The sequence below is a fragment of the Chenopodium quinoa genome, unplaced genomic scaffold (assembly GCF_001683475.1).
Source record: "Chenopodium quinoa cultivar QQ74 unplaced genomic scaffold, ASM168347v1, whole genome shotgun sequence".
Taxonomy (NCBI): Eukaryota; Viridiplantae; Streptophyta; class Magnoliopsida; order Caryophyllales; family Amaranthaceae; genus Chenopodium; species Chenopodium quinoa.
Window position 1 is genome coordinate 294,574 of NW_018743548.1, and position 18,569 is coordinate 313,142.

The 18,569-nt window shown below is 35.1% G+C and overlaps 1 protein-coding gene across 1 annotated transcript; it reads left to right on the forward strand.

The window, feature by feature from the left end:
* Positions 1 to 12,733: 12,733 nt before the first annotated feature.
* LOC110740238 (profilin-3-like) lies at positions 12,734 to 15,889 on the forward strand. Its single transcript, XM_021920724.1, has 4 exons — positions 12,734 to 13,087; positions 13,589 to 13,726; positions 15,043 to 15,185; positions 15,506 to 15,889. Exons 1-3 carry the CDS (start codon positions 12,959 to 12,961, stop codon positions 15,175 to 15,177), a joined length of 402 nt encoding a protein of 133 aa, XP_021776416.1. The 5' UTR covers positions 12,734 to 12,958; the 3' UTR covers positions 15,178 to 15,185; positions 15,506 to 15,889.
* The last annotated feature ends 2,680 nt before the right edge of the window (positions 15,890 to 18,569 follow it).

Here is an 18,569-nt window from a genome sequence, read left to right on the forward strand (position 1 = left end):
TGAAAAAAGCCACTAGTGTGAGTTAGGTTCATGCTCTTAATCTGCATGGTATCTTCCCCTGGTATTTGCCTTATACAGATTTTGAACCTACACTTATTCTCATCCTCACATTTGCAATCCCTCAACTTCCCATGTTTCTTATCCCAAGGGCAACTACTACACCTATATTTGCAATACACATACACCTTCTTCTTACTATTGTGCAATAAATAGTAATCATATGAATTCTCAATGCTATGAGACCTAATTGCCTATCTCACAATATAAACGTTAGGGAATTTAAGGCCTTTACTTAACCTTACTTTAGTCTTGAAGTCAACATCTGGATTAAAAGAGGGATAAGGGTCTACCTCTTCATTTGAACCTTGCAAGCTCCTCAAATCATCTGAATCATAGTCAACTTCCTCAACTAACCCTAAGTTATCAGGTTCTTCCCTCACTTGCTCTGAATCTGCAGCATTCTGTTTCTTTTAATTTTCCCCTTCAAATCTGAGCTTGTACCCTCCTCCTGGTAAGTTAAGTATAGCTCACCACCTTCCTACTCTTGCTTATCTTCTTCGTCTAACTCAAAATTCACATCAGATCCAGACAAATTTGAATTAGACCAGTCCACTTCCCCACTACAATCTGAATCTGCACCTAAACTAGTAACCCATTTAAACTTTTCTTGTGTTACTGCCTTCCCTTTCTTCCCTCCCTTCTCTTTCTTAATTGCCTCCGTTCCCTTTCTGAACTCCCTTCACTTTCTAAACTCCCTTCCCTGGCTTCACACTACTTGCTGAAGGGATGATAGGCTCTAAGTTAGGGTTTTTCAATGGAAATAGATCTGTGGAGGGAGCTGCATCTGTAGATGTTGAAGGTCGGATCTGTTGGAGGGGAGTTTTATCTGGACTAATAACATGTGTGAGGGGAGGGGTGTTTGGTTTGGATTTTTTTTTTATTATTTGCAACTTGCCTCATGTGTCTTCTATACTCAGCTGGGGTCACCACAACAGCATCTAAGTCAGCTAATTCCTTAGCCTTCTGTGGGGACAACCTACTGCTTCTCTTGACAGGTAATTTCTCTACTTTAACAGGCTTCGTTTTAGCAGGTTGTGCATTTGGTTCTAATTTGACCATGTACTGGTGTAACTGGCTTGTTGTTGCAGGCCTAGGTGGGATATAACTCTGGTATTTGGATCTCACAGTTTATGGGCTAGTTGGTTCCACTAAGGCCCAAATAATCACCTTGACATTATAATCCCTAGAATTCACCAAGCTCATCAAGTCCTCTTCTGTTTTAATCTTCTTCCTACCATTTGTCAAACTTTTCCTTAGCATCCTATACCACACACTAAAGTTCATAGGAACGAACCTTCTGCATCACTGCCCTCCTCAAACTACTACAACTCAGCTGATGTATAAAGAAATGCATTTTCATGAACATCCCTCCCCCATGTACTCAATTTTCCCCTTATTACATACAAAATCCCCACCAACCCATATGTTAATGTCCACATATTTAGGAGGAGCCCTACAATTAATAAATTTAAATCAATTAAACCAGTGTAAACAATCACACCAAATCCATAAAATAAGGAACTGTGCAATCATAGAACACAAAAGACCGCAAGGAATTGTGCAATCATTGGAAATTCCTGGATGGAAATGGGATTGTATTTCAATGGACTTTGTGACTTGCCTCCCAAAGTCAAAGAGTGGAAATGACACCATTTGGGTAGTGGTGGATATACTTACAAAATCTGTAGTGTTTATACCAATGAAGGAGACCTGGAAGATGGAGCAACATGCAAAAGCTTACATAAAAAATGTGGTGAGATTACATGGAGTTCCAAAAGATATTGTGTCTGGCAGAGATTCTAGGTTTCTTTCAAGGTTCTGGAAGAGTGTGCAGGAAAACTTTGGTACACCACTTAAGATGAGTACAACATTTCACCCTGCCACAGATGGGCAGAGAACCATTCAAACCTTGGAAAACATGTTGAAGGCTTGTGTTATAGATTTCCAAGGGGGACGGGAAGATAGCTTGGACTTAATTGAATTTTTCTATAATAATAGCTACCAAGCAAGCATTGGCATGGCTCCGTTTGAGGCATTATATGGAAGGAAGTGTCGCAGTCCGATCTATTGGAACGACATAAGTGAAACAATGATTTTAGGGCCTCAAATGATTAAGGATACAGTTAAGCAAGTAAGGGAGATTCAAGCTAAGATTCAAGCGGCGCAAGATCGCCAAAAGATCTACGCGGACTTGAAGCATAGAGAGGAGGAATTTGAGGTCGGTGACAAAGTATTGTTAAAGGTGTCACCAATGAAAGGTGTAATGAGATTTGGAAAGAAATGAAAGCTTAGCCCAAAGTATATTGGTCCATATGAAGTATTGCAAAGGATAGGCAAAATAGCTTATAGGTTGGTCTTACCTATGGAGCTAAGTAAAGTGCATGATGTATTTCATGTATCTCAGTTAAGAAGGTATATCCCTGATAAATCACATGTGCTACGTACAACCCGAAACCATTGAGTGAGATCAAAGCTTAACTTATGAGGAAAAGACCTGTTAAGATCCTTGACAATAAAGTGCGTAGTACACGGAATAAAGAAGTTAAGATTGTTAAAGTGCTATGGTCTAACCAAGAGTATGAAGAAGCAACTTGGGAAGCCGAGGATGAGATGAAAAAGAAATATCCCGAGTTGTTTAAGTTATGGTGAGTTATGGGGACGTAACTCATTTTCTTTAAGGGAGGTAGAATGCGGTAGAATTTGGCGCTTTTTCCCTAAATTTTCAGTTATTTTTGTGCTTTTTTGCACTTTCGAGTAATTTTGATTTCAAAGAGACATTAAAGGCAAAAGTATGACAAAAGAGTACAACAATACTATACAAAGTGAGGAAAAAAGTTTGAATTTCGTTACCCAAGTTTCGGGATGAAACTTCTTTTAAGGGGGTAGACTGTAATACCCCGTATTTTTATACATATCTTAACTTAAATAAGTATTTCTTAAAGTATTTAAATAATTCGAAATGAATTATTTATGGTGTTCCATTAATTTAAAAAGAATTATTTTAATTTAAAGTTTATTTTTAATTATTTAACAATAATCTTGAAAATATTTTATTTCAATATTTTGGAAACTTTGGGGCATATTATTCTATAAAAGGAAATTTTAAAGTCTTAAGGAAAGTCAAAATACTAGTTTGAATAGGAAAAGGATCATTAAGAGTAGTAAAGGAATTTTAAGTAGGAGGGTTATTGAGAGAGGGTATAAATACCCATCATATGAGCAAAATCAAACTTTGCTCAAAGTGGAGAATACTCAACAGTAAACTTTCTCTCTCACCTCTTATTTCTTTTTTCCCTTAATTTTTCCCCTTCCCCTCTATTTTTATTTTTGTTTCAATCACCACCCACGCACACACCACCACCGGCCGGCTTCCACCACCAGCGAGCGCCAGCAGTAGCAGCACCGACCGGCAGGCGCGGCAGCAGCCTTGCTGCGGTGGTGCTGTGCGCACACCTTAAAAAAAAATTCTTCCTTTTTGATTTTAATTAAATCCACCCTTGATCTAATTATTGTTTTTGGGTTTTGTGATGAGTTTTATGATGTTTGATAATAAGTATTTTGTATATAAATTTTCAGATTTGGTTTTGAATTAAAAAGCCCCAAATTATAAACCCTAGGTTTCTAAGTTTATGTATATTGATGGAAATTGTTTATGGGTGATTTAAATTATTAAAATAAGTGTTTTAAAACACAATTACAGCAATTTTAGATGATTTAATAAAGCTGAAATTTTTATATATAAGCCATAATTATGTTTCTTGAAAGGATTTTTAATTACCCATTAATAGGGAATAAAAGTAAGGGTTTAAAATTAAATTTTAGCTTGTTTTAGAGGGTTTATGAGTGATTAATGAGTGTATATATTGTTGGAAATTTGTGTGGAATAGGTATTAATGCCTCTTTGTAATTTTGGTTTGTAGGAGGTTTCCAAGTGAGTGATTTTATTTAGTCGTGACGATTTTGAGATCATATTCAAGGTACGTTCGCGTACTTGGTAATTATTTGAATATGTAGTAGCATGCTAGGCTTTGATAAATTAACTCCAAGTAGTACCATGATAGGTGTTGGTTGGAACTTGTTGATTGGATTGATGTTGGTAAATGATTTGTGTTGTATGAATTATTTATGATGAATTGGTGATTGGAATTAATTATGTTGGCATGTTGATTATGAACCACACTTTTATTATTGGTATGATAGAGAGCATGTTTAATTAAACTAAATGTTTAATTTGGTTTGGAATGTGAAAAGGAAATTTTATTATGGTACATGTAATTTTTATTGATGCTATAAGCATGAGGAAGGAGCTATTTAAGTGTTTAAGTACACGAGGATTAAATTATATTTTTGTGCCTAAGTGCACTTAAGGTGTTTCTAACACCGAGGGATAGGATTTGCAGCGCATTATGCGTTTAAGGTGTCTTTGACACTAAGGTAGACTAAAAAGGGTTCAACATTAAAGATTATGTGGTCACTAATTATTCAAGAATTAAATTGGTATGCTTGATTGCTTGAATGAATTATAATGTTTGATTTTGTTATGGTTTGAGAGTCATCACCAAGTATAATAATATGTAAATAACGTAAAGTGAAAGAGATTACGCACCAAAACTCTTAGAACGTATATACCTTGAGTATGAACATATGGGGGGAGTTATGCGACTTTATATTTAACCATAACTTCTACTGGGAGTACGAGACGCTGTATATTCCTTTTTATTATGCGCAGGAATTCCGCCACTTACGAGTGGTTCTTTTATACTGCCACGGTTAGCTCCCGTGTTAGTACCCCTTTATTGGGGCAGGTTAGGGGGAAACTCGTTCGATGCGTAATCAAATTTATGCCTATTAAGACCTTTTTTTTCTAAATGCACCCTCCTAGAATTATTTTTTAAACAAAGAGGGCGACTTTAATTTTGCCCTTAGATTTTTATCAAAGAGGGCGAAAATTTTTGTCCTCTTAGATTTTGATCAAAGAGGGCGAAAAACTTTGTCCTCTTTGATTTTGATCAAAGATGGCGAAATTTTTTGCCTTTATTGATCTTTAACAAAGAGGACGAAAGATTATAGTTGCCCTTTGAATCTAATAGGGCAACTTAGGGGCGATTTTAAAATCGCCCTCTTTGGTCTTATTTGTTGTAGTGAGAAGCTTTAAATAATTCAAGTATTTAGAATATTCATCATTTTTCCCTACTAAAATGATAATTAAAATTCTTATTACATAAAAAGAGGAACCGGACCTCGGAGCTCAGTGAGAACGATAAGTTAAAGGCTTACAGGTTTTGAAGGTTATTTATATCTCTAAATATATTACTCATGACTTGCGGGATGATAAACGTGTTTATTGATGTATTTCTGTCATATGATTCTATATGAACGATTTTATGAATATATGTAACGCCCCCAAATCTCCCTCTACGTAGATACTATAATTATACGTACAAAATATCGTAGAGATAGATTTGGGTGTATTACCGCCACGTGAAAACGTAAGGCTTTTTAACTACTATTAATGACAACGGAAAAATAACTGACTTTATTAATAATGTAATAACCACATTATATAGTTTGAAAAAAAAATACTCCAAATAATACATGTTTTACTTGTGAATGAATAAACTCCTAACTAAGTGATCCCAATCCCGACTCAAGTATGCGCACGATCAACTTCACACCTGAAATCAAAACTACTTACTAATAATGGTAAACAGGGCAAACCAAAACAAAAGGAAAATGAATTAGCAAAAACGTTAAGTACATATAAGTGCAAGGCATGTAAATGCTTTTATTAGACAAACATGCTTTTGAAACAATTATTCCAATTCAAACTTGCCAAAGGTCACTTTCCAAAAATTAGACTTTCCAAATTTAAGTCTTCTAAAAGTAGTAACGTCCATTAATAGAAATTTTCCAATTTTAGACGAATTTCCAAAATCATTTTTCTTCACCTAAGTGTGCACACCCCCAAGCAAGTTAAACTATACTCGAGGAAAGACCAGATCATACAAAGCTCATGGTCTTACTTAACCAACCGGGTAGAGGGACAATTAAAATAATAAATACTCAGGCCCATAATGAGCTACAAGTCTAAATTAATTTTTTTAATTTAATAGCTTGAAATCCAGTGATCCATAAACAACTTTTATTGAGTTAAACTACACTTTTAAAAATCAAACCTTTAAATCGTAAAATTTATATTTTAGCTCAACATGAAAACCATTAACTTAAATCTTCCATACGCAACATTTATTCGAACAACCATTAAAATAAACATTTACTAAAACATGCATTCAAACTTGTATCAAGGACCTAGCCACCTATACATACCTTGATCACGAGAACAATTAAGGTATGACTTCTATACTTGACCACGATCAAGGGAATCCTACTACACAATAAAGTAACCTTAATTAATATAAGGTTTAACAAAACAAACACAAAATAATACTCTACTTGTGCATGAACCATCTAGATATTAATCTTTATAAAATTATTTTTTAATAGCAAATTATATATTTTATCATCAAAATAACAATCTTAGTATCATAATAGTGTTATAAAATTGATATAAATAATCATAATATGATTAATAATAAGAGTAAAAGAGAAGTATATTTTTTTATTTTTATTTTTTATCAACTAGGTGCATGCGGCAATAGGTGAAAGAAAGAAGGTGCTGTTCGCACCTTCTGGCAGCAGCTCAAGGCAGCGGCTTCCGGCAGATTATTGGCGGCAATTGGGTGGTTGCAGGCGGCAAGGATGGTGACAGCAGTGGTGGTTGTTCGGTGGGCAGCACTTGGTGTTTATTTTAGCTAGGAGGAGGAAGAAGTAGGCGTGAGTTAGGGAGTTGAAAAGAGGATTTTTCTGGCTTTTTTTTTTTTGGTGTGAATGAATGAAGGGGATTAAGAGTCTATTTATAGGTGATTAAGGGTGGAAAAGATAGAGTTCAAGAGAGTGTAGAATTAAAATAAGTTTGGTTAGTTAAGTGAATTTGAATGCAATTTAGCCTAGGTTAATTATATGGGAAATTAAATGAAAAGATGAGGAGAGAAATAGGATAAGTGTTGATTTGGTTGAAGTAAAGATTGAAATCAAGATTATCTTAGAAAAATAAAATACTATCATCCAATATTAGGCCTCAATTAGTACGTGAAATTTTCTTTTTTTTTTTTTTTTTTTTTTTGAAAATCATATTTAAATGGGTAAAATAATTGAATTTGATATTTAAATCAAGTTATTATATAAATATATAAATGTTTTAGATAATATCAAAACTAAAATTTGTTGTAAATCATAATATATATTAGGTATTATCTTTAAAACTCTTGAAATAACATACACATTGAATAAATTATGGACTGACCTTTAAATGATAATTAAACCAATATTATTAATTTAGAAATCCGAAAATAATTAATTATTCAAATGATTAAATGCTTTTATTTGGCGCCAAAATTTAAAATTCATTTTGGCTCCAAATTAAATAATTCAAGAAATTATTAAATATTTTCCCAAAATTCAGGGTATTACAATATACGATGTTTTGTTGATCTTTGGATCTCACGAAAGTATGTTATGAATCTATGAATGATCTGTGTAAAAGTTACACAACATGATAAATAATAGTGAAAGACCTAGTCCGTGTGGCAGTATATGTTTACAAGTTACTTTTTCGGTCATGCATGTACCCATGGGGCATTAGCCCAACTATGCCGAGCATCTGCTCTATGTTATGGGCACCTGCCCATCGCGAAAGACATTCCGCCATGTCATACTTGCCAGCGACTAGCATGTTAATTAAAAGGTTATGAATATATGAAATTTATTAAATGTTTTACGATATTCCATTCTCTCTGTTTTGTTAACTAAAATGAATTGAAATGATGTTACACTATTAGAGTAGTACATTACTGAGTCTTCGGCTCACCGTTTTTATATTTTTATGTTTTAGGTACTGCTGGGAATGATGGAGACGAGTAGTGGCGAGGATCTTATTTTCAGCTACCACTTAGTTGTTTACAGTTTTAAGTTGTTTAATTTGAATAGTATGACTAAATTACTTTAGTAAGTTTATGTTATGATAGGATCTGCTATTAAGAGACAAGAATAATGTTTGTAATAAATAGATCTCTATGATTTATAAATAAAGTTTGTTAATTAAGTATGATTGTTGCCTTGTAACTCTCGAGAGGGAGTTACGGCAGTGACGTCCCGACCGAATTAGGTTAATTTCGCCGCTAAGATTCTCTTAATAACTGAATTAGAGGTCGGGGTGTTACAGAAACAAGAAAAGAGATTGAAGGATGAAAGAGATTCGAAGAAAGATGATGGTGATGGTGGTCCTGTTGGAGTAGAAATCACGGGAAGGAGAGAGAAATGACAGAGGGAGGTAGTTGGAGTAGTAAATGAAGATAAGGGCAAAACTGTAATTGCGTTGTGTGTTTTGGAGGGAAATGAAAAGGTGGGCCCTACATGCCGAAAAATGAAAATGGAAATGGGTAGTGCTACCCTAATTTTTTAAATTTAGGGGGTAGTTTTTTTTATTAAATTTTTTAGCGAGTAGTTGTTGACAAATTCACCTGTTCAGCGTGTAGTTCCGGACAATTTTTCCATAAATAAATAAATAAAAATAGATAAATAATCGAGAGAGGAGAGTTTAATATCAATGCATTTATTTGTTTAAACTTTAAGAAATTAAATTATTTGTTAATTTCCTTATGATTGACTATAAAAACAAGTAACACTATCGCTTATATAGTAACTCATGCACACATTACATTTCGAACAATCAAATACTCAGAGGATAAAATAAAGAATGTAAATATAGATTGTATATATCATATAATCTACAGTTATGTAATTATGGAGTAGCCAAATAAAAGTTGGTAAAGGCAATCATTTTATATTCTTATGAATCATGACCTCAATTCCATTAAATGGACTATATGCTTTTCAATGTTTGAAGCTAGGAGTGCTTTGATTTCTTTTAATTGACCGTAACACATGAGGTAACAAATTTGATCAACATTTGGAAATTGTCAAATCCTCTTACAGTTAGTGTCACAGTCCCCACATATACCTAAATCTTAATATTTGAGGCAAATTTACCGCATTATTTTATTTTTTTCCACTACACCAGCGATAAACTGACAATATTACTTACTTATTATATATATATATATATAGGGAGGTTCCGCTAAAAACAGAGCTTATGGTGAAAACTAAAAACAAGCAATCTTAGCCATTCATTACTAGCACAAAAGATCAGACGGTTCTAAAGCTCTAAGATCATTCCAACCTTACATATAATCAATTCAACCGTTTAAAAGGTCACTACATGCTTAAAATAAGGTAACTTCATCTAAATTGACGATATTTACATAGAGTCACTATATATAAAAATAACGTAACTATATACAAAAATAGGGTAGCTATATCAATTTTTACAATATTTACATTAAGGTCACTATATACAAAAATAGGGTAACTATTTCAATTTTGACCATATTTACATAGAGGTCACTATATACAAAAATAGGATAACTATAACAATTTTTACAGCATTTACATAAAGGTCACTATATACAAAAATAAAGTAACTATATCGACTGAGTTTTTGACACCATTTACATAAAGGTCACTATATACAAAAATAAAGATCACTATATATAAAAATAAGGTGACTGAAACAAAATTTAAAGCATTTCCATAATTCTAAGGTCATTATATCGAAAATAAGGTAACTATATATGAACTTCGGGTAATTATATCAATTTGACACCATTTACCCAAAGGTCAATAAATATAAAAATAAGTATTAAAAAAGTCCATGTAGGATTCGAACCTACATCCCGTGATTACACGGTGCTCGACCAATTGACTAATAGGCTTTCAACATGCCAAAACAGCCAATAAAAGCATACCAACATCACAGACCAACATCATACAGACTTCATACAGACTGAAGCAAAACAAGCTTGACAAGATCAACGTTTTAAGGACAGAAGCAGAGGCAAATGAAAGCATACCAGGAAATCATGATACAAGCAAGCCACCTGTATATGAGGAATCCCGACAAAATGTAGATATTGAACAGGCAGGCACCAAAAATCATACAATCAGAGATAAATCTTCACAAAGGCTGAAGAAGGTTACTACACTAACTCCAGCTGACAAGGTAAGATCAGGAATGATAGAGCTCGCAATAACGCAAACTAGCATACTCGAGTTCTAGAAATAAATTTCTAAAGACACACTTCTACCATTTAACTAACATGTCCTTTACCCTGCATGTTTCAGGATGATAATAAAGTATCAACAGTTATTGAAGATCAAAGGGAAAAATTGATACCTGGTGAAGTACAAATCATGATTCAGATAACAGAAAAAGGTAAGCAAATACATGCCTAAAATTTCAAGAGCAATTCTTAAAAAAAGACTCCAATTCCCCAATAAAAGAATATACCATCAGAGACTAGAGGATATGTATCCTCTACGAGTTTCTTATCCAAACAAATCTATTCATTTCCTGTCCATATTCTTTTTTCCATTTGATTCTTACACATATATATTACAATGTTCAAACACCATTTAAACCACAATTACAAGAACAACCATCAATGTTCTTGGTTAAAGAAAGAAACAAACAAGCTTATCAAACATCCTATAGTTCATCAAATATTATCTTCCTAATATCTGATCAAGAAAAACAGATTTTCAAAACTAATTTATATGTTTTAACGAAAAAGAAATAGATACTAATCCTTCACATTTTACACTGCAGATGTCCAAGAGGAATGCGATAATAACTCCTGTAATCAACAACAGAAGCACCAGGAGCCTATAAAGATGGTAAAACAAGAGCCACTCACAGAAGATGAGTTGTTCTTGAAGTAGAAACTCATAAAGAGCTTATCAAATTCTTGAATATTCCTCAATGATTCCAGCAAAATGCAAATATCATAGCAAATCAACGCAAAAATCACAAACAAAAACCAAATCCAAACCCTAATTAACAGATCTACCAAACAAAAAAAAGGAAAAAATTAATTAAACCTGAGCAGCCTTGTAGGCTGTGAGAATACTCTCAGCGGCTTCTTTCCTCTCAGCACCAGTCTTAAACTCAGCCGCAAATACCTATGATAATCTCCCATCATCTTCAAATAAAATACCTTAGAATCACCACTACTAGCAGGAGGAATAAGCTTAGTGTCCAGAAGCTTCAAAATACCGTCACAAATATCAGAAAGCTAATTCTCAATGCGAGTGAAAAATCGTGAAAGCTGTAGATCTTCTTCTACTTAGATCTCCGTCTCATCTATCGGCGCTTCCTCTTCAATCTCCTCATACGCTTCTTCTTCCACTGCAAAAATCAATCAAATCAACAAGTTGAACTTCAAATTAGTTAACAATGGTGGAAAAACTCAACTGAACCGAACAAATCAATGAAATTAAGGAAGAAACTAAAGTTAATCGATTAGTAAAACAGGAAATCGAACTAAATTGAACAAAATCGAACAGAAAATCGCAAAATCAAACAAAATCGAACAAAATTGATGAAAATTTCAAAAACCTTAAAACCTCAAATCATGCAAAAAATAGCGAAATTAACACAAAGAACTCACCTGGTAATAGATCGTAGAGCTGAAAAATTGCTGAAATCAAAGTAATTGAAGCTGAATTTGAAAAAAGTAGCGTGAAAATTGGGGGAAAAAATGTCGAGAAATTAGGAGAGAGAAAGCAGGAGAGAGGAGGGAGAGGAGGAAGAAAATAACGGAGGAGAGAGAAATTGTTTTCGTGGGAGGAGAGAGAAAATTAGTATATAAACGTTAGATGTCATCCGCTAGATTATAATCTACGGCTAGGATGAATCGTTTTCAGTTTTCACCCTAACATTTGTTTTCACATTATCCATACTCTATATATATATATATATATATATATATATATATATATATATATATATATATATATATATATATATATATATATAATGGGTGATATGCTATGATATTTTCTAATACATCACAAGAGAAGGAAAATTAAAATTATCAAATTAAGTAGCTAAATAAAATTCAAACTAAACATCTTATGAATTACTCGAGTTATTTTGCTAGGATCGTCGTTTCACCTATAGCGATAAAAATCACATTATCTACATTAGACTAGAACACGTTTTACACTAATTTATGATCAATGAAGATGAGCTAAACTCACAACAAAAGGCAACTACTCCATATTATATCATGCAATAATTGTCACGAGTAAAACATATAAGGTCAATAAGCGTGTAATCAGTAGTGTATAAGTGATGTAACATCATATAGGTTATAATATCTACATAATTTGATCTCAGATTTTAAGTACAATCACTAAATATTTTACCAACTAAACTAGTTAACATTCACACGGATAAGCATTCAGTAAACCGAACAAATGATTGGTTCTAATTGAGCATAATCAACAAATCAAAAGAAAACCACTAACAAAAATCAAAATCAGAATAACATTTATCAATGGACTAAATCAAGATCCGTCAAAGCAACAACGTCCATTATTCCCATAATCAACTCCATTAGTTATTCTTTTTCTTTTTATTAGTGATGCAACAACATCCATCACCAAAAGAAAAGCTAAAAATAGGCAAATACATGGAAAAACTAACAATATTTACGGCAAAAATTTGGGAGTTTGTGACCCAAATCATATGTTCTTCTTACACCCTGACACACACCATCCGCTTCATTCTTACGCCAACTTTTTTGTCCCTTAATTCGAATCTCATCTCCCTCTATTTCTCTCCCATTTCTCATTCTCTCAATCTCATTCTCATTCTTATTCTCTCTCCTATTTTCAAAACAAACCCAGAAATTCTTTCGATCAAAGAAGAAGAAGAAAGATGTCGTGGCAAACTTACGTTGATGATCACTTGATGTGTGAGATTGATGGGACTGGTCACTATCTTACTGCTGCAGCAATTCTGGGTATTGATGGAAGTGTTTGGGCTCAGAGTTCTACCTTCCCTCAGGTTGAATTTTATGTTTTTTCCTTTGTTGATTTTGGTGGGATTTTTTGGATTTAATTTTATGTGGGTATGATTGTTTTTGGTTGATCTGACGTTTTAGGGTCATTTTGTTTTGATGATTATTTTTATGGGTTGGCTTTGATTTTGTTTTCAGTTTTGTTCATTTGATTTAATCGTGGTTTAGGTTTCGATTATGGTGTTTGTTGAATTTGAATTGCTTGGATCAAGGAATTGTTGTTGGTTTGATTGTGTGTGAATTTAATTTAATTTAATTATTTGGGTGTGATCCTATAAGTAGGGTGGAGGAATTGTTATATGATTGTTGAATGAATGGGTAATTACATACATTTAGATGATATTTTTGTGGGATTTATAGTTGCAAATTTTGGTAAAAAGCGACGAAAATGTAACTTGTGCACTGTCATTCTCTTATATGTTTATGTCCGCTGAAATAATTGGACTTGGACATAATTTCGATGTGGTTTGTGTTTCATGGAATTACAGTTTAAGCCAGATGAAATAGCTGCTGTTGTGAAGGATTTCGAGGAGCCCGGTACCCTTGCACCGACCGGGTTGCACCTTGGTGGGGCTAAGTACATGGTTATTCAAGGTGAACCTGGGGCTGTTATTCGTGGAAAGAAGGTATAGAATGATACTGATTGATTCTTGATGGTTTGATCTGAGTTTGAGTTCTGGTTTTGCTGGTGTTTTGTTTTTTTCTTTGCTCATACGTTGCATGTCACTCTTCGCATGATCTAGAGGCGTTCTTGGAAATAGATACTGGTACATAAGGAATCATTAGTGTTAGAGGTCCTGTTTTCTCTATCAAGATGCCACGGTATTAGATTCGGTGAGCTGAAGTACGGAGTAGCATTTATCTTTGGTTGGAATGTGTTTGAACTACTATGACCTTATTGTTATGGATTTGTGCTTTGGTAGTAAAACATATGGGCAGGCTTTAAAATCAAATAGCTTTGATGAATTTGATGGTTCTTTTGTTTCTAAATTGCTGATTGGTAATGAATTTTATGTGATCATACTTGTCTCCGATCTTCTTTGTTGAGGTATGATATAGGATTGATTATCATTGATCTGAATTATGGTAATTCAAGAAGAGTAATTACCAACAAGAGAAAATTGTAGGAAGACCAAGACCGCGAAAGTTAAATTATGGCGTAGTGCAATTCCTTGCTATCAACATAATTCTATGATCAATAAATGATGCTGGATATGCTCCTCTATTAAATACAACTATACAAGTATGATTTTTGTCGCCTCTTTTCTGTGGCAATGTTGTTTTAAACTAGGAAAAGAATCCAAAAGGTTTGCTCCACTATTAAAATTAGTGAGCACAGCCACTATAGTACGTAGCTTATAAGGAAACAAAAAGAGCTAAATCTGAAAATGAAAAGTATTAGAAATATTACGTATCTAGTTTCTATGTAACCTGAAAAATGATCCTTCAAAATTAGCCTATGGAGTTGGGAGCAGTCACTACTCACTAGCTTTACATATTCAATGCTATTAAACCTGCTTTCTTTATTTTAACTGAATTTAGATATTTGTTGCTGGTAGATTGGATAATCTAATGTATCAGACTGAAGACTTTGTGAGGTCTGAACAATGTTTCCTTTGGAAACAACAATTGAAAATTAAATGTAGATGTGTACCCAACAAGTGCCGTCTCATTAAAAGGCTTACTATGTGGGTTGTGCTGATGTTGATGATTAGTTTTGTACTAATCAAGTTTGATGCCTTTTTGTTATTTAAATCTTACTGTCTTGTGATCTGTTGTACGTAATGAAAACTGGAACTTTCTTCTGTTTCAAATGTTTCATCGCATGAATTTCTGAGGCCTCAGATAAATATCAAAAGACTTCATGATTCAGCTACTTTTTACAGAAAAATTATGATGTTAATTCCTGGTTGCTTATTGTAAGTCATTGTGTATTCTTCAGGGCCCCGGTGGAATTTGTGTTAAGAAGACCGATCAGGCTTTGGTCGTTGGTATCTATGATGAGCCTGTTACCCCTGGTCAGTGCAACATAATTGTTGAAAGGCTGGGTGATTATCTCATTGAACAGGGCCTCTAAATATTTTGGTATGCTCTCTCCTTCATACCCACCTCTCTGGAAAAATGAACATCCAATTCATGCTCCTTACCTCTCGTCTTTATTAAATCATGTTTCAGGCTGTTCAGTCAGCTCTTTTTCTAAAACAGCTGAAGTAGGGGAAGTTTTATTAAAGTAAAACATTTGTTATCCTTCCCTTACTCTACTTTGGAGGGAGCTCAGTGTTCTGGGCTGTGCTTTTCAAAGGAAAAATATTACGTAGTATATTAAAAACTGATACATACATAGTTGACAATCAATTTTGTTTCACTATCAACTGATCCTAACAGATTTTAAATTTCTTTTGAAGGTTAATATTTACATATTTGACATACACAACGAGCTTGGTGTGGATTGCTGCTCGGGATTGGCATTTTAATTTTTTTTTTTTGTTTTCTATTTTTCTTTTTCGCTCCTTAGAAGGGGTAAATGTTAGATTGTCTGGCATAAGTTTATGACAGGAAAGGTTTTGGTGTTTCTTGTATGAATTATTTGCCATTATCATGAATCATGATGTATTGATCCTTATGATTCTCATTTCTTAGAACATTTGCTTCCTAAAAAGTTTGAAAGTACATACTCTTGTTCAGAGTGAGAAATCAATGTCATGGAACTGGCAACTTTTTTGTGAATTTTTTTATTAGTATTGTTAAAGGCATAGTTAATCAAAGCAACATCAACTTTGTGTATGAAATAACATTATGCAGATGGCATTTGTTTTAATGATTGACTACTTTTCTGATCATAAGATCTATTAGTGAACAATAATGTTGATTCCTTTTGTGCATTATTGATTCTGTAAAATATGTTGGCCCAACTAATGAGATTATATAAGAAAAAGGAAAGGGAATAAATGAACCGCAAAGGAACAAACACGAAAAAAAAAAAGAAAAAAAAAAAGTTTAATTGTTTCACGTACATGTACACTCGATTGTATATATATTGTATATATGTAATGAAAGAAATAGCGTAATTTTCTTTTGGACAAGCTAGTTGATAATATATTAATATACCAAGCAAAACTTGGTGGGGAACTCACCTTGTGACTTTGAGGTCACAAATTCGAGCGCCACCAACTGCATTTTCTTGGGAGTAGGGGGGTTCCCTTACCTCCCCCTCTACTCTCAAGCGTTAAACTGCGGAGCTGGGTTGGCTTAACTTATGAGATGTGCCGAAAAAAAAAAATTCTAGTTGATAATATTTTCAATATTCTTTTTTATTGAATAATTAATGCAGTATTTTATTTATTTTATTTTATTTTATTTATACAATGAAATAATGGATATTGTTATGAAATTACTTAAAAGCTTAAATGAGAGTTTTACCATTGGAAGTTAAGTTTTGGGGGGAAAATGCTACAGATTTGCAATTTTTTAGTCTTACCATTATTATAATCTTAATGTGCATAGAAAACTAAACAATTACGGAGTATAAGAAAGCGAAAACAGCTTAACTACTTAAGTGATTTTAGAAAAGGGAATGGGATGTAAACAAATGAGAAAATGAAAGGGTAAGGTTAGACCGTTACCTTTTTTTGGTTGCATTAGATAATAAGGGAAAGCCATGACTAGACCGCCTTACTAGCGTCTGTAGCTACTAGAAAATTGGTCGTGAGCTCGTGGCTACTGTTTCGGGGTTATTTGATGTGTCCTGCGGGAGAGTTACAATTCCAAGAATGCCCTTCGACGCCTGTGCCTGCAAAATCACGAAGACTCCTGGGGGTAGGAGCTCCGCCTCCGACGATCAAGTTAGTAAAGATACGGGAGGTAGAATGCACGTAATGTAGAAGTTACTTCTCGCGTAATGGGAGAATTCTGCAATTAATGTTGCTCGGGGTAAGTGTTTTTCTTTTTGAGGAGTATTCAATGTGAACAACAAATGTTCCAGCCCCCCATTAATGAGGGTCCTTCCACTATTTATAGTGGGGAAGGGATGGTTCCCCTTTTAGGGTTTAGAGGACACGTGTCAGCAGAGGATTGGAGCCCTGCTGACCAACGGCTGGATGCCACGTGTCACTAGGCCATTGGGCCACGTGTTTAGGGTATTTTTACCCCAAACATTTGCCCCTCACTGGTGCTGACGTGGCAGGGTGCCACGTGGCGCCGGTGAAAGGTTTTTTTTTTTTATTTTTTTTTTTTTTTACAACTCTTCAGATTCTTTTTGAAGGATGGAAAAGAAGAAGGCGAAGAGTCACGACTTTTCACCTTCTGGGACAAATTCTATAAATAGGAGAAGATGTCCCCCGAGCTCTCATTTACAAACTTTGCCAAATTTCTGAAAATTTGAGAGCAGCCGGCAATTTGAGAGTTGAGAGCATTCGGAGTTGAGATTCGTTGAGAGCAACCGGTCTACAGACCGTCTGGGTCGTTGCAAGCTAGCCAAAGGTTTTCGAGAGGGTAATCAGAGAAACCCAGCCGGATTTTGAACCGCCAACGTCTTCGCAAGCATCCCAAAGAATTTCCAGATTTTCTTCTAGGTACCGTCTCTATTCTTTCTAGCTTTTTCATGTATTTCCGTTTGAGTCTTTTACTCGCATTTTTGTTCATTGGTCCCATAAGTAGATGGACCCCTTATACCCATACCCGGAACCTAGCTGTGAACTCAGCCGGTTTATTAGTACGGCTGAGTCTAGAACTGGGTCTGCCGCCTCTGTTCTTTGGGACAACCCTTTTTCAACACCCATATCGACCGACTCTGTGTCTGTGCAGGACACAATGGCCAGAATCCGGTCTACTGCCAGAGATCCCAACTACAGAAGTGGGAGCTCAGATGAGCAGCCGCCTGAGGTCCCAGCTTCAGGCGGTGAGGTAGAGCAAGGAGAGGTAGAGCAGAGAGGCTCACCCGGGGGCGCTCCTAGCACCCCGGGTGATAGCATTTTAAACGAAGAGACTGCTCCCCTCCAGGAGACCAGAGAGCGGGTAGGCTCTGATAAGGAGGTCTCTAACTCCCCAGCCGGCTCTGATGCCGGTCACGTTCAAAGTAGCAGTAGCAGCTACTTAACCGAATCTGAGGATAGCGAGGAGGCGGAGAGGCCTTCTTGGGATAATAGGAACGATCCCCTCATGATCGCCGTCTCCTCTAAGGACCGCGAGCTCATGCGGGCTGCGCTGCCAGATTTTATCAAACGGCGGCCGCTGGGGGGTGACTATACAATAAAAATCCCGGCTGAACTGGGAACAATATGGTGGGAGGATGGACAACCGAACGCGAACGCTTGGTTCAGGTGCTACGAGGCGGCCTTCGTGGCCGGAGTCCGCTTCCCTCTCCACGACACAATAAAAGCCATACTTAGGGGGTATGGCCTAGGTCTCTGGCAATTAACCCCCAACTCATGGGTAAATATTTTAGGGTATATCGCCGCCTGCGAGATGCAG